The sequence below is a fragment of the Salvelinus fontinalis genome, chromosome 8 (assembly GCF_029448725.1).
Source record: "Salvelinus fontinalis isolate EN_2023a chromosome 8, ASM2944872v1, whole genome shotgun sequence".
Taxonomy (NCBI): Eukaryota; Metazoa; Chordata; class Actinopteri; order Salmoniformes; family Salmonidae; genus Salvelinus; species Salvelinus fontinalis.
This window is the reverse complement of record NC_074672.1, coordinates 43,905,105-43,921,310: the sequence shown is the minus strand read 5'-3', so window position 1 is coordinate 43,921,310 and position 16,206 is coordinate 43,905,105. Positions and strand designations below refer to the sequence as shown.

At 43.5% G+C, this 16,206-nt stretch overlaps 1 protein-coding gene across 1 annotated transcript in view; it reads left to right on the top strand.

Moving 5' to 3' along the window:
• LOC129861294 (copine-5-like) overlaps positions 1-16,206 on the top strand; it is a 207,616-nt gene that overhangs the window by 33,075 nt on the left and 158,335 nt on the right. The window contains exons 3-5 of the mRNA XM_055932583.1: positions 1,107-1,117; positions 14,911-14,926; positions 15,637-15,654. Of these exons, the coding sequence (XP_055788558.1) occupies positions 1,107-1,117; positions 14,911-14,926; positions 15,637-15,654 (45 nt within the window). The remainder of the gene's footprint in view (positions 1-1,106; positions 1,118-14,910; positions 14,927-15,636; positions 15,655-16,206) is intronic.

Here is a 16,206-nt window from a genome sequence, read left to right as displayed (position 1 = left end):
CTCTGAGTGATTGGCCATTATGGCGATTGCTACACATATCGATAAAGATTAGCGTCAGTGTCAGAATCCCTCCGGTTCTACCAGTAACCTGGCCTTACCCTTGACCCAGGGCAGAGTGTCTTAATTGGGGCTGAATTTCAGCAGGAGGTGCAGTGGGTTCAGATACATGTCTTTATAGACTGCTCTATACTGCTCTATACCTGGATGGCAGATGGTGGGCCATGTTCAGATACATGTCTTTATAGACTGCTCTATACTGCTCTATACCTGGATGGCAGATGGTGGGCCATGTTCAGATACATGTCTTTATAGACTGCTCTATACTGCTCTATACCTGGATGGCAGATGGTGGGCCATGTTCAGATACATGTCTTTATAGACTGCTCTATACTGCTCTATACCTGGATGGCAGATGGTGGGCCATGTTCAGATACATGTCTTTATAGACTGCTCTATACTGCTCTATACCTGGATGGCAGATGGTGGGCCATGTTCAGATACATGTCTTTATAGACTGCTCTATACTGCTCTATACCTGGATGGCAGATGGTGGGCCATGTTCAGTTGCAACACGTTCTTGAGCCGTTGTAGATAGAAATTCCATAGAGCCGACGTGATTCCTTATTCTACATTTGGAAGAGGCATGCTTGTTCTACATAGCATATTTCTATCTGAACCTTCCAAAACGTTGCTTCCTGCTGAATGTGGGTTCAAATAATATGACTTTTAAAAAGAAAATCTTTTTTTTTGCAGTGCTTGATTGAGCTTGCCTGCCAGGCGCAACGGAACCAATTAAATGATGTGCCTTTGACACTTGGAATCCAGAAATGTACAGCACTGCACTATAGCACCTATAAAAGCCAAATCTCTTGCTTTTGAGTCAAGAATCTCCTCCTCTCACTGTGTATGGCTGTGAAGCTTCATCTCTCTCTGTTCCTCTCTTTGTTGTTATCAGGTAACCTGCCACCGGCTAACAGCTAACAAGCTCAGGGTGCAGCAGGCACTAAACCTCTCTTTTTGAAGAGATATGGGGCCTGTCATTTGGCTCAGGACATACTGGCTTTGTGAGTCAGAGAGTCAAGCTGTGTGGCGATGATAGAGCTAAGTGTTGGTGTTGGTCCCTCTCTCATCAAATATGTTTTTTTTGTCCTCCTCTTGTTGAGATAGTAGATACGGTCTGACCTCTCCTCTCCTCACTGTCTCCCCGCATGTAATCACATTACTCCGCCTCCTGTGGGAGGAGGAACAGACCTTTCTGTCCGCCTTCTGTGGGAGGAGGAACAGACCTTTCTGTCAGCCTTCTGTGGGAGGAGGAACAGACCTTTCTGTCAGCCTTATGTGGGAGGTGGAACAGACTTTTCTGTCAGCCTTCTGTGGGAGGAGGAACAGACCTTTCTGTCAGCCTTATGTGGGAGGAGGAACAGACCTTTCTGTCCGCCTTCTGTGGGAGGAGGAACAGACCTTTCTGTCAGCCTTATGTGGGAGGAGGAACAGACCTTTCTGTCAGCCTTCTGTGGGAGGAACTCTCCTAGCTGTCGATCGGCTGTCACATTGCCTCTCCATTGCCTGTCCCATTGCCTCTCCATGGCCTGTCCCACTCCTCCCACTAGAATAGCTACGCTATAACTTAGGAGGAACTGTCTTATGTATCCATTACTGTAGGATAGGAACTGTCTTCTGTGGGGGGACCTGTCATATCTATATTCTACTGTGGGAGGACCTGTCATATCTATATTCTACTGTGGGAGGACCTGTCATATCTATATACTACTGTGGGAGGACCTGTCAGATCTATATTCTACTGTGGGAGGACCTGTCATATCTATATACTACTGTGGGAGGACCTGCCATATCTATATTCTACTGTGGGAGGACCTGTCATATCTATATTGTACTGTGGGAGGACCTGTCATATCTATATACTACTGTGGGAGGACCTGTCATATCTATATACTACTGTGGGAGGACATGTCATATCTATATACTACTGTGGGAGGACCTGTCATATCTATATTCTACTGTGGGAGGACCTGTCATATCTATATTGTACTGTGGGAGGACCTGTCATATCTATATTCTACTGTGGGAGGACCTGTCATATCTATATTGTACTGTGGGAGGACCTGTCATATCTATATACTACTCTATCAAGTTTATTTTATATAGCCCTTCGTACATCTGCTAATATCTCGAAGTGCTGTACAGAAACCCAGCCTAAAACCCCAAACAGCAAGCAATGCAGGTGTAGAAGCACAGTGGCTTGGAAAAACTCCCTAGAAAGGCCAAAACCTAGGAAGAAACCTAGAGAGGAACCAGGCTACGAGGGGTGGCCAGTCCTCTTCTGGCTGTGCCGGGTGGAGATTATAACAGAACATGGCCAAGATGTTCAAAATGTTCATAAATGACAAGCATGGTCAAATAATAATCAGGAATAAATGTCAGTTGGCTTTTCATAGCCGACCTTTAAGAGTTGAAAACAGCAGGTCTGGGACAGGTAGGGGTTCCATAACTGCAGGCAGAACAGTTGAAACTGGAACAGCAGCAAGGCCAGGTGGACTGGGGACAGCAAGGAGTCATCATGCCCAGTAGTCCTGACGTATGGTCCTATGGCTCAGGTCCTCCGAGAGAGAGAAAGAAAGAGAGAAGGAGAGAATTAGAGAGAGCATACTTAAATTCACACAGGACACTGGATAAGACAGGAGTATAGTACTCCAGATATAACCAACTGGCCCTAGCCCCCCAACACAAACTACTGCAGCATAAATACTGGAGGCTGAGACAGGAGGGGTCAGGAGACACTGTGGCCCCATCCGATGATACCCCCGGACAGGGCCAAACAGGAAGGATATAACCCCACCCACTTTGCCAAAGCACAGCCCCCGCACCACTAGAGGGATATCTTCAGCCACCAACTTACAATCCTGAGACAAGGCCGAGTATAGCCCACAAAGATCTCCACCACAGCACAAACCAAGGGGGGGCGCCAACCCAGACAGGAAGATCACGTCAGTGACTCAACCCACTCAAGTGACGCACCCCTCCTAGGGACGGCATGAAAGAGCACCAGTAAGCCAGTGACTCAGCCCCTGTAATAGGGTTAGAGGTAGAGAATCCCAGTGGAGGGGAACCGGCCAGGCAGAGACAGCAAGGGCGGTTCGTTGCTCCAGAGCCTTTCCGTTCACCTTCACACTCCTGGGCCAGACTACACTCAATCATATGACCTACTGAAGAGATAAGTCTTCAGTAAAGACTTAAAGGTTGAGACCAAGTCTGCGTCTCTCACATGGGTAGGCAGACCATTCCATAAAAATGGAGACCTATAGGAGAAAGCCCTGCCTCCAGCTGTCCAGCTGTTTACTACTGTGGGAGGACCTGTCATATCTATATGCTACTGTGGGAGAACCTGTCATATCTATATGCTACTGTGGGAGGACCTGTCATATCTATATGCTACTGTGGGAGGACCTGTCATATCTATATACTACTGTGGGAGGACCTGTCATATCTATATGTTACTGTGGGAGGACCTGTCATATCTATATACTACTGTGGGAGGACCTGTCATGTCTATATGTTACTGTGGGAGGACCTGTCATGTCTATATTCTACTGTGGGAGGACCTGTCATATCTATATACTACTGTGGGAGGACCTGTCATATCTATATACTACTGTGGGAGGACCTGTCATATCTATATACTACTGTGGGAGGACCTGTCATATCTATATACTACTGTGGGAGGACCTGTCATATCTATATACTACTGTGGGAGGACCTGTCATATCTATATGCTACTGTGGGAGGACCTGTCATATCTATATACTACTGTGGGAGAACCTGTCATATCTTGTTACTACTGTGGGAGGACCTGTCATATCTATAAACTACTGTGGGAGGACCTGTCATATCTATATACTACTGTGGGAGGACCTGTCATATCTATATACTACTGTGGGAGGACCTGTCATATCTATATACTACTGTGGGAGGACCTGTCATATCTATATGCTACTGTGGGAGGACATGTCATATCTATATACTACTGTGGGAGGACCTGTCATATCTATATACTACTGTGGGAGGACCTGTCATATCTATATGCTACTGTGGGAGGACATGTCATATCTATATACTACTGTGGGAGGACCTGTCATATCTATATACTACTGTGGGAGGACCTGTCATATCTATATACTACTGTGGGAGGACCTGTCATATCTATATACTACTGTGGGAGGACCTGTCATATCTATCTAGTACCTCCATACTACTTCTCCATCTAGTACCTCCATACTACTGCTCCATCTAGTACCTCCATCTAGTACCTCCATACTAATGCTACATCTAGTACCTCCATCTAGTACCTCCATACTAATGCTACATCTAGCACCTCCATCTAGTACCTCCATACTACTGCTCCATACTACTGCTCCATCTAGTACCTCCATACTACTGCTCCATCTAGTACCTCCATACTAATGCTACATCTAGTACCTCCATCTAGTACCTCCATACTACTGCTCCATCTAGTACCTCCATACTACTGCTCCATCTAGTACCTCCATAGTAATTACCTTGAAGGATGAGGAATGGAATATGTGGACACTATTGTTGTTCGTTCTCTGAAGAAAGGAAAGTGCTACCTACAGTACACTAATAGTTTTGATTGCAGTAAGTTGTCTTTCGGGGTTCATGCCAGACAGTGCCTCTATGGCTCATCTCTTGGTCTCCAGTTTGTTGTCCAGTAGGTTTGGCTATGTTTGTCAATCACCTACATTTGTACCGAGATTAGATACCTTCCAGACCCCAAGATGGATGTACAGAATACTTGCGCTAATAAATAATATATGAGACAATTGTAATGTATAATTTCCCCATTAACTATTCCATATCATCTAGTAAGCTGACAGTTATAATGCATGTTGATGTAGCGTTTTAATAAGTGTTATTAACTGGGTTGGTTTGAGCTAATGGCTGTATACAGAACAGCCCTTCGTTGTGGTATATTGGCTATATACCACAACACCTCGTGCCTTATTGCTCAATTATAAACTGGGTGGTTTGAGCTAATGGCTGTATACAGAACAGCCCTTAGCCATGTTATATTGACTATATACCAAACTGCCTCAGGCCTTATTGCTTAACTATAAGGCATGTTGATGTAGCGGTTTAATCAGTATTATATTGCTTATGCATTATTCCTGGTACAGACTCCCTGTGGTTCCCCGTGATTCAGACATCACATTACCTTACCCCTCCTAGAAACAGGTTTACATCACATCACATCACCTTACCCCTCCTAGAAACAGTCTTTACATCCCATTACCTTACCCCTCCTAGAACCAGTCTTTACATCACATTACCTTACCCCTCCTAGAAACAGGTTTACATCACATTACCTTACCCCTCCTAGAACCAGTCTTTACATCACATTACCTTACCCCTCCTAGAACCAGTCTTTACATAACATTACCTTACCCCTCCTAGAACCAGTCTTTACATCACATCCCATTACCTTACCCCTCCTAGAAACAGGCTTTACATGACATAACATTACCTTACCCCTCCTAGAAACAGGCTTTACATCACATTACCTTACCCCTCCTAGAACCAGTCTTTACACATACATCACATTACCTCACCCCTCCTAGAACCAGTCTTTACACATACATCACATTACCTTACCCCTCCTAGAACCAGGCTTTACATCACATCACATTACCTTACCCCTCCTAGAACCAGTCTTTACACATACATCACATTACCTTACCCCTCCTAGAACCAGTCTTTACATCACATCACATTACCTCACCCCTCCTAGAAACAGGCTTTACATCACATTACTCTAATATTATTCCAAGTCGGATTCTTTCTCCCACATCTCCACATCTCACCACACAATGTATTGTTGTTAAAGTTAGAGAGAAGGAAGTGGAGTCTGTACACAGCAAGAGCCGTGTATCTGACATCTCATCCCACAATGTATTCTAGTTAGAGAAGGCAGCATAGGGAAGCTAAATAAGACATCTTTGCCCTAGAATGTATTATTGTTCAAGTTAGAGTAGTGTCTTCTCACAGTTGCTGTAGCCTGCAGCAACCTGAACTCAGGGGTCAACGTAACATAGTAATAGTACATTTGTCTCCCTCCATTTAGTATGATATGTAGCGTTTGGTATGCTATCTATTCATTTATGGATACATTCATATGATATCTTAAGAATGACAAAATGTTACAAATTTGCAATATGTTTGATATGTTACGAATTCCAATTTGGAGTGGCTGACATTATCTAGGCTAGGGGTAGGGTTAGAGGTTCAGGTTAAGTTTAAGTCTAGGGTTAGTGGTTAAGGTTAAGTATTTGCTAAAGTTATCCTTGATGGGATTCAAACACACAACCTTTGGGTTTCTAGACGTTTGCGTCAGACACCCACTCGTCCTCCCTAACCGGCTTGTCTTGCTTAGTTTTTGGCTTCAGTAACATTCTGTCTTGTGTAACCATACCAAAACGTAACATATCATACTAACTGGAGAGTCATACATTTACATATACTATGATGTGCCTAGTCTTTAAGGCCAGGTTGCTTGCAGACCACCTTAAGTCAAAGGTTACAAGGTATACTGAACAAAAAATATAAACGCAACAGGCAAAAATTTCAACGATTTTACTGAGTTATAGTTCACAAAAGGAAATCAGTCTACTGAAATAAATTCATTAGGCCCTAATCTTTTGATTTCAGATGACTGGGCAGGGGTTAGGGTTAGAGTTAGGGTTGCCATGGGTTAGGGTTAGGGTTGGGGTTATGGTTAGGATTAGGCCATGGGTGGGCCTGGAAAGGCATAAGCCCACCCACTTGGGAGGCTTGCCCACCCACTGGGGAGCAAGGCCCAGCCAATCAGAATTAGTTTTTCACCACAAAAGGGGCTTATTACAAACAGCAATACTCCTCAGTTTCATCAGCTGTCCGTCCGGGTGGCTGGTTTCAGGCAATCCCGTAGGTGAAGAAACCGGATGTTGAAGTCCTGGGCTGGCATGGTTACACATGGTCTGCAGTTGTGAGGCCCCGTTGGACCTACTGACAAATTCTCTAAAACGACGTTAGAGGCGGCTTATGGTAGAGAAATTAACATTAAATTATCTAGCAACAGCTCTGGTGGAAATTCCTGCAGTCAGCATCTTAATTGCACGCTCCCTGAAAGCTTAAAACATGTGCGGTATTGTGTTGTATCCCCAGCACAAGGTGCACCTGTGTAATGATCATGCTGTTTAATCAGCTTCTTGATATGCCACACCTGTCAGGTGGATGGATTATCGTGGCAAAGGAGAAATGCTCACTAACAAGAATGGAAACAAATTTGTGCACAAAATTTGAGAGAAATACACTTTTGGTGCATATGAAAAATTTTGATGATCTTTTATTTCAGGTCATTATTTTTATTTAACTAAGCAAATCAGTTAAGAACAAATTCTTATTTACAATGACAGCCTAAGAACAGAGTGTTAATTGCCTCGTTCAGAACAACAGGGTTTTTTTTCTGTCATCTCGGGGGATGGATCTAGCAACCTTTTGGTTACTGGCCCAATGATCTAACCACTAGGCTACCTACCACTCTGAAAATGAAACATGGGAACATGGGACCAATACTAGGGCTGGGCGATATGGCAAATAAATTATTACGATATCTATATATTTTTTTCATTCGATAATAATAATTATCATGATATTAATCAAATAATGTTTAAAAGGTGCATATCTGCTTCAGACTCAAGAATGCCTAATGTCTGAACAAACACCTAGGCAGGTATCCTAGTGGTTATTGAGTTGGGCCAGTAACCAGCAGGTATCCTAGTGGTTATTGAGTTGGGCCAGTAACCAGCAGGTATCCTAGTGGTTATTGAGTTGGGCCAGTAACCAGCAGGTATCCTAGTGGTTATTGAGTTGGGCCAGTAACCAGCAGGTATCCTAGTGGTTATTGAGTTGGGCCAGTAACCAGCAGGTATCCTAGTGGTTATTGAGTTGGGCCAGTAACCAGCAGGTATCCTAGTGGTTATTGAGTTGGGCCAGTAACCAGCAGGTATCCTAGTGGTTATTGAGTTGGGCCAGTAACCAGCAGGTATCCTAGTGGTTATTGAGTTGGGCCAGTAACCAGCAGGTATCCTAGTGGTTATTGAGTTGGGCCAGTAACCAGCAGGTATCCTAGTGGTTATTGAGTTGGGCCAGTAACCAGCAGGTATCCTAGTGGTTATTGAGTTGGGCCAGTAACCAGCAGGTATCCTAGTGGTTATTGAGTTGGGCCAGTAACCAGCAGGTATCCTAGTGGTTATTGAGTTGGGCCAGTAACCAGCAGGTAGACTAGTGGTTATTGAGTTGGGCCAGTAACCAGCAGGTATCCTAGTGGTTATTGAGTTGGGCCAGTAACCAGCAGGTATCCTAGTGGTTATTGAGTTGGGCCAGTAACCAGCAGGTATCCTAGTGGTTATTGAGTTGGGCCAGTAACCAGCAGGTATCCTAGTGGTTATTGAGTTGGGCCAGTAACCAGCAGGTAGACTAGTGGTTATTGAGTTGGGCCAGTAACCAGCAGGTATCCTAGTGGTTATTGAGTTGGGCCAGTAACCAGCAGGTATCCTAGTGGTTATTGAGTTGGGCCAGTAACCAGCAGGTATCCTAGTGGTTATTGAGTTGGGCCAGTAGCCAGCAGGTATCCTAGTGGTTATTGAGTTGGGCCAGTAACCAGCAGGTATCCTAGTGGTTATTGAGTTGGGCCAGTAACCAGCAGGTATCCTAGTGGTTATTGAGTTGGGCCAGTAACCAGCAGGTATCCTAGTGGTTATTGAGTTGGGCCAGTAACCAGCAGGTATCCTAGTGGTTATTGAGTTGGGCCAGTAACCAGCAGGTATCCTAGTGGTTATTGAGTTGGGCCAGTAACCAGCAGGTATCCTAGTGGTTATTGAGTTGGGCCAGTAACCAGCAGGTATCCTAGTGGTTATTGAGTTGGGCCAGTAACCAGCAGGTATCCTAGTGGTTATTGAGTTGGGCCAGAAACCAGCAGGTATCCTAGTGGTTATTGAGTTGGGCCAGTAACCAGCAGGTATCCTAGTGGTTATTGAGTTGGGCCAGTAACCAGCAGGTATCCTAGTGGTTATTGAGTTGGGCCAGTAACCAGCAGGTATCCTAGTGGTTATTGAGTTGGGCCAGTAACCAGCAGGTATCCTAGTGGTTATTGAGTTGGGCCAGTAACCAGCAGGTATCCTAGTGGTTATTGAGTTGGGCCAGTAACCAGCAGGTAGCCTAGTGGTTATTGAGTTGGGCCAGTAACCAGCAGGTAGACTAGTGGTTATTGAGTTGGGCCAGTAACCAGCAGGTATCCTAGTGGTTATTGAGTTGGGCCAGTAACCAGCAGGTATCCTAGTGGTTATTGAGTTGGGCCAGTAACCAGCAGGTATCCTAGTGGTTATTGAGTTGGGCCAGTAGCCAGCAGGTATCCTAGTGGTTATTGAGTTGGGCCAGTAACCAGCAGGTATCCTAGTGGTTATTGAGTTGGGCCAGTAACCAGCAGGTATCCTAGTGGTTATTGAGTTGGGCCAGTAACCAGCAGGTATCCTAGTGGTTATTGAGTTGGGCCAGTAACCAGCAGGTATCCTAGTGGTTATTGAGTTGGGCCAGTAACCAGCAGGTATCCTAGTGGTTATTGAGTTGGGCCAGTAACCAGCAGGTATCCTAGTGGTTATTGAGTTGGGCCAGTAACCAGCAGGTATCCTAGTGGTTATTGAATTGGGCCAGAAACCAGCAGGTAGACTAGTGGTTAGTGAGTTGGGCCAACAACCAAAAGGTTGCTTGATCAAATTCCTGAGCTGACAAGGCAGTTAACCCACTGTTCCATGGGCGGCTGTCATTGTAAATAAGAAGTTGTCCTTAACTTTTATTCCTAGTTAAATAAAGGTTCAAATTCTTTTAAATTATGTGAGCTATAAATATTATACTTGAAGGAAAATTGTTCCATGTTTACGACCAGGGAGCACGTACTTGGGGTCAATTAAATTGATAAGCCTCTTGAAACCTTCCTTTTCGACTGTGCTAATTGGTAGCATGTCCTTAGCAATGCAATGCATTAATAGCGTTTGTGATGTCTTTGTCTTTTCGATGTTTGCTTGTAGGGCATAAACGCTGTCAGTGTTGACTGCTTCGGGCGAACATCCCTAGATTGGCTGGTGCTTGAGAGGCGTTTTATCAATACCATGGCGTAAACTCAAACTCCCTGCATCTTCCAAAGAGCGATTTTGCTTCAGATTTTGAAAAAGGTTTGTCGTATTACCAGACTTCGTAGCCACCTGTCTACGGCACAATTTGCACCGAACAATGCTCTGCTCTTTGTCGGACTTCAAAAAGCCAAACCACTTCCAAATTACAGAAACAGTTGAACCCTTTTTATCAATAATGTCTTCATTGGAAGTTGCTCCTTCTCCATGGCTATCACTGACACTGTTTTCGCCCACATCACTCATTTTGTGGTTAATAGTGGCTACTCCATCACTCGAGGTGCTAAGTGGTTTTTAGTGGGCGTATACCTCTCCATGTGCATATTGTCACTTCTCCGCACGTTCCTGCTGCGTCAGAGGTGAAATGGACTGCTAATTATTCTATATCGACATTATCGAAAATTAATCTAAACGTTTTTATATCGTTATTGGGGGAAGTAGTTACCTCGATAATTATTGATATAGATTTATCGCCCAGCCCTAACCAATACTTTACATGTTGCATTTATATTTTTGTTCAGTATATTTTAGTTAGAGAGAAGGCATTGGAGGCTGAATTCCACATCTCCACCAACAATGTTTTCTTGTTATAAGGTTAAAGAGAAGGCTGCCATGCTGACCAGACCGGACACGTTTTGTGCACGAGCTTTGCAAAATAAATGTACATATACATGTTATTCAATCATTGCACCCACACTGCTCGCGAGCGTCTGCGTGGCTAGGCGCTAACATAGAAATTAGATCTATTTGTGATGCTCAACGCGCTGCAAGTCCGGCCTCTCCCATCTTCTCATTGGTTTTTAGGAGCATATACCCACGTCAGTGATTTAAAGATGAACTGACGTCCACACTCCTGTCGGTTGTAATAATGCTGTAAAGTTGCTCGTAGTAATGCTGTAAAGTTGGTTGAAGTAATGCTGTAAAGTTGGTTGTAGTAATGCTATAAAGTTGGTTGTAGTAATGCTGTAAAGTTGGTTGTAGTAATGCTGTAAAGTTGGTTGTAATAATGCTGTAAAGTTGGTTGTAATAATGCTGTAAAGTTGCTTGTAGTAATGCTGTAAAGTTGGATGTAGTAAAGCTGTAAAGTTGGTTGTAATAATGCTGTAAAGTTGGTTGTAGTAATGCTGTAAAGTTGGTTGTAATAATGCTGTAAAGTTGGTTGTAATAATGCTGTAAAGTTGGTTGTAGTAATGCTATAAAGTTGGTTGTAATAATGCTGTAAAGTTGGTTGTAGTAATGCTGTAAAGTTGGCTGTAGTAATGCTGTAAAGTTGGTTGTAGTAAAGCTGTAAAGTTGGTTGTAATAATGCTGTAAAGTTGGTTGTAGTAATGCTGTAAAGTTGGTTGTAGTAATGCTTTAAAGTTGGTTGTAATAATTCTGTAAAAATGGTTGTAGTAATGCTGTAAAGTTGGTTGTAGTAATGCTGTAAAGTTGGTTGTAATAATGCTGTAAAGTTGGTTGTAGTAATGCTGTAAAGTTGGTTGTAGTAATGCTGTAAAGTTGGTTGCCAATCAGTATATGAAGTCCAAAGAAGAAAAATAAGCCTGAAGGAAGGAGGAGAGATGATGAGAAACAAATTTGGTTTATCGTTTTATCTGTGGATTAATTTTCAGAGTAGAGGACCTTGTGCATTTCAGGTAAAATAACAACCCAATGTTTATATCCCAGGACGAACTAGCTAGCAACAGAAAGCTAGCTAGCTAAATTGCCATAAATGTTTCATGCTTTTGACCTGTCCCCAAATTAATATAATTGTTTCAGAGTTTGTTTTGATATTTCAACCTGCGTGTCCTGATCACTTCTGGTGTGGGGGAACAAAATCAATGTGTTCGTGATGGAGCACACGGATGCATGCTCGTGTCTGGTTTGGTCAGCATGTGAGGCTCGTCTCACAATTTATGCTAGTTCAGGTGAGAGTTATAGGCTGCACAGCCGGGGAGAGGTGACATCCACACACCAGGGTTTGTCTGTCTGGGGTTGACAGGTAATGGTACAGCCTTACCTAGCTGGCCCTGGCTCCCATCTAAGCTTCAGACCCCCACTGTGCAGAGCCAGAGGGCATTTCCAGGTAAGGCTGTTATTTCCTCACATAGATAAGGGCCAGAGCCAGTGCTATCTAAATTGCCTTGGAGAAAGCTGAGTCTTCACTCTGGAGCGGAATCTTTTTGCCTTTTGTAAAGTTAGGCCTCTTGGCTCAGGCTGATGTGAGTTTTCTTCTATATTTCTGCCACCACTACTTCCTCTATTTTTCTCAGCTCTTTGATCTGAAGAGATGTCAAATTGTCCTGAATCTACAGTTAGGGCTGGATTCAATCCCTATCATGGGAACTATTGCGCAAAAGATTGGTGTTAAAATGTAAAGGTACTTTCTGTTTACTTTGAATGCAATCTCTGCGAACGAGGGAACGTTGCCTTTAAATTTCAATAAAGCTATGACACGGATCTTGCGCAATACTTGTGCGATAATGATTGAATTCTGCCCTTAGTTAGCTCAGAGACTGACAGAATGAGAGAGAGAGAGAGAGAGAGAGAGAGAGAGAGAGAGAGAGAGAGAGAGAGAGAGAGAGAGAGAGAGAGAGAGAGAGAGAGAGAGATTTCCAATTGGCTATACTAAAACTCTTTAACATCATCCTGAGCTCTGGCATCTTCCCCATTATTTGGACTCAAGGACTGATCAGCCCAATCCACAAAAGTGGAGACAAATTTGACCCCAATAACTACCGTGGGATATGCGTCAACAGCAACCTTGGGAAAATGATCTGCGTTATCATTAACAGCAGACTCGTACATTTACTTAGTGAAAGCAATGTACTGAGCAAATGTCAATTGGATTTTTACCAAATTATCGTATGACAGACCACGTATTCACCCTGCACACCCTAATTGACAAACAAACAAAGCAAAACAAAGGCAAAGTCTTCTCATGCTTTGTTGATTTAAAAAAAGCCTTCGACTCAATTTGGCATGAGGGTCTGCTATACAAATTGATGTAAAGTGGTGTTGGGGGAAAAACATACAACATTATAAAATCCATGTACACAAACAACAAGTGTGCGTTTAAAATTGGCAAAAAACGTCTTCCTACAGGGCCGTGGGGTGAGACAGGGATCCTGCTTAAGCCCCACCCTCTTCAACATGTATATCAACGAATTGGCGAGGGCACTAGAACAGACTGCAGAACCCGGCCTCACCCTACTAGAATCTGAAGTCAAATGTCTACTGTTTGCTGATGATCTGGTGCTTCTGTTACCAACCAAGGAGTGCCTACAGCAGCACCTAGATCTTCTGCACCGATTCTGCCAGACCTGGATCCCCTGACAGTAAATCGCAGTAAGACCAAAATAATGGTGTTCCAAAAAAGGTCCAGTCGCCAGGACCACAAATACAAATTCCATCTAGACATTGTTGCCCTAGAGCACACAAACAACTATACATATACATATAACTACACACACATTTTTTTTTTTTTACTTAACCTTTATTTAACCAGGTAGGCTAGTTGAGAACAAGTTGTCTTTTACATCTGCAACCTGGCCAAGATAAAGCAAAGCAGTGCGACACAAACAACAACACAGAGTTACACATGGAATAAACAAACGTACAGTCAATAACACAATAGAAAAAAATCTATATACAGTGTGTGCAAATAAGGTAAGATAAGGGAGGTAAGGCAATAAATAGGCCGTAGTGGCGGAGTAATTAGAAGTTAGCAATTAAACACTGGAGTGATAGATGTGTAGAAGATGAAGGTGCAAGTAGAGATACTGGGGTGCAAAGGAGAAAAAAAAATAACAATATGGGGATGAGGTAGTTGGATGGGCTATTTACAGATGGGCTATGTACAGGTGCAGTGATCTGTGAGCTGCTCTGACAGCTGATGCTTAAAGTTATTGAGGCAGATATGAGTCTCCAGCTTCAGTGATTTTTGCAATTCGTTCCAGTCATTGACAGCAGAACTGGAAAGAAAGGTGGCCAAATGAGGAATAGGCTTTGGGGGTGACCAGTGAAATATACCTGCTGGAGTGCGTGCTACAGGTGGGTGCTGCTATGGTGACCAGTGAGCTGAGATAAGGCGGGGCTTTACCTAGCAAAGCCTTATAGATGACCTGGAGCTAGTGGGTTTGGCGACAAATATGAAGCGAGGGCCAGCCAACGAGAGCATACAGGTCGCAGTGGTGGGTAGTATATGGGGCTTTTGTGACAAAACGGATGGCACTGTGATAAACTGAATCCAATTTGCTGAGTAGTGTTGGAGGCTGTTTTATAAATGACATCGCCGAAGTCAAGGATTGGTAAGATGGTCAGTTTTTGAAGGGTATGTTTGGCAGCATGAGTGAAGGATGCTTTGTTGCGAAATAGGAAGTTGATTCTAGATTTAATTTTGGATTAGAGATGCTTAATGTGAGTCTGGAAGGAGAGTTTACAGTCTAACCAGACACCTAGGTGTTTGTAATTGTCCACATATTCTAAGTCAGAACCGTCCAGAGTAGTGATGCTGGACGGGCGGGCAGGTGTGAGCAGCGATCGGTTGAAGAGCATGCATTTAGTTTAACTTGCATTTAAGAGCAGTTGGAGTCCACGGAAGGAGAGTTGTATGGCATTGAAGCTAGTCTGGATGTTAGTTAACACAGTGTCCAAAGAAGGGCCAGAGAAGTATACAGAAGGGTGTCGTCTGCGTAGAGGTGGATCAGAGAATCACCAGCAGCAAGAGCGACATCATTGATGTATAAAGAGAAAAGAGTCGGCCTGAGAATTGAACCCTGTGGCACCCCCATAGAGACTGCCAGATGTCCGGACAATAGGCCCCCGATTTGACACACTGAACTCTGTCTGAGAAGTTGTTGGTGAACCAGGCGGGGCAGTTATTTGACATACCAAGGTTGTTGAGTCTGCCGATAAGAATGTGGTGATTGACAAAGTCGAAAGCCTTGGCCTTAACATCAGCGCCACAGGTAACTTCCACAAAGCTGTGAACGATCTGAGAGACAAGGCAAGAAGGGCATTCTATGCCATCAAAAGGAACATAAAATTCAACATACCAATTAGGATCTGGCAAAAAAATACTTGAATCAGTTATAGAACCCATTGCCCTTTATGGTTGTGAGGTCTGGGGTCCGCTCACCAAACAAGAATTCACAAAATGGGACAAACATCAAATTGAGACTCTGCATGCAGAATTCTGCAAAAATATCCTCTGTGTACAACGTAAAACACCAAATAATGCATGCAGAGCAGAATTAGGCCGATACCCGCTAATGATCAAAATCCAGAAAAGAGACGTTAAATTGTACAACCACCTAAAAGGAAGCAATTCCCAAACCTTCCATAACAAAAAGGGAGAGAGAGAGAAACAGTGAGAGAGTGAGAGAGAGAGAGAGAGAGAGAGAGAGATGGAGAGAGGGAGGGAGAGAGAGAGGGAGGGAGAGAAACAGAGAGAGAGAAACAGAGAGAGAGAGAAACAGAGAGAGAGAGAAACAGAGAGAGAAACAGAGAGAGAGAGAAACAGAGAGAGAAACAGAGAGAGAGAAACAGAGAGAGAGAGAAACAGAGAGAGAGATAAAATGAATGATGAGAAGAAAAAGATCTAACAACACTCTACTTGCCTCATGCCATTTTCTATTTGAATCAAGTCTAACCTATTTAAATGTGTAGTTGTCTTTTCCACAACTGTATTCTGTGTCAAATCACAAACCTGTGTAGCATGGTCTTCCCTGTAGCAGTGTAATTCAGCAGTGTCATCTGCACAGTTTTTTTTACAATCGCTTTGGCACTAATTTCAGAACCTTGTGGTCATTTTTCAAAACTCGAGACACAAAACTCAAAACAGCCATTACTTGTAACACAGGCTGTCCAATGTTCAAAACATTGCATAGTGCATTCATATCTTATCATTTTGAGCAGTTGTATCAATTGATAGTTAGATCATTGTAATTCATTAATAGACATTCAT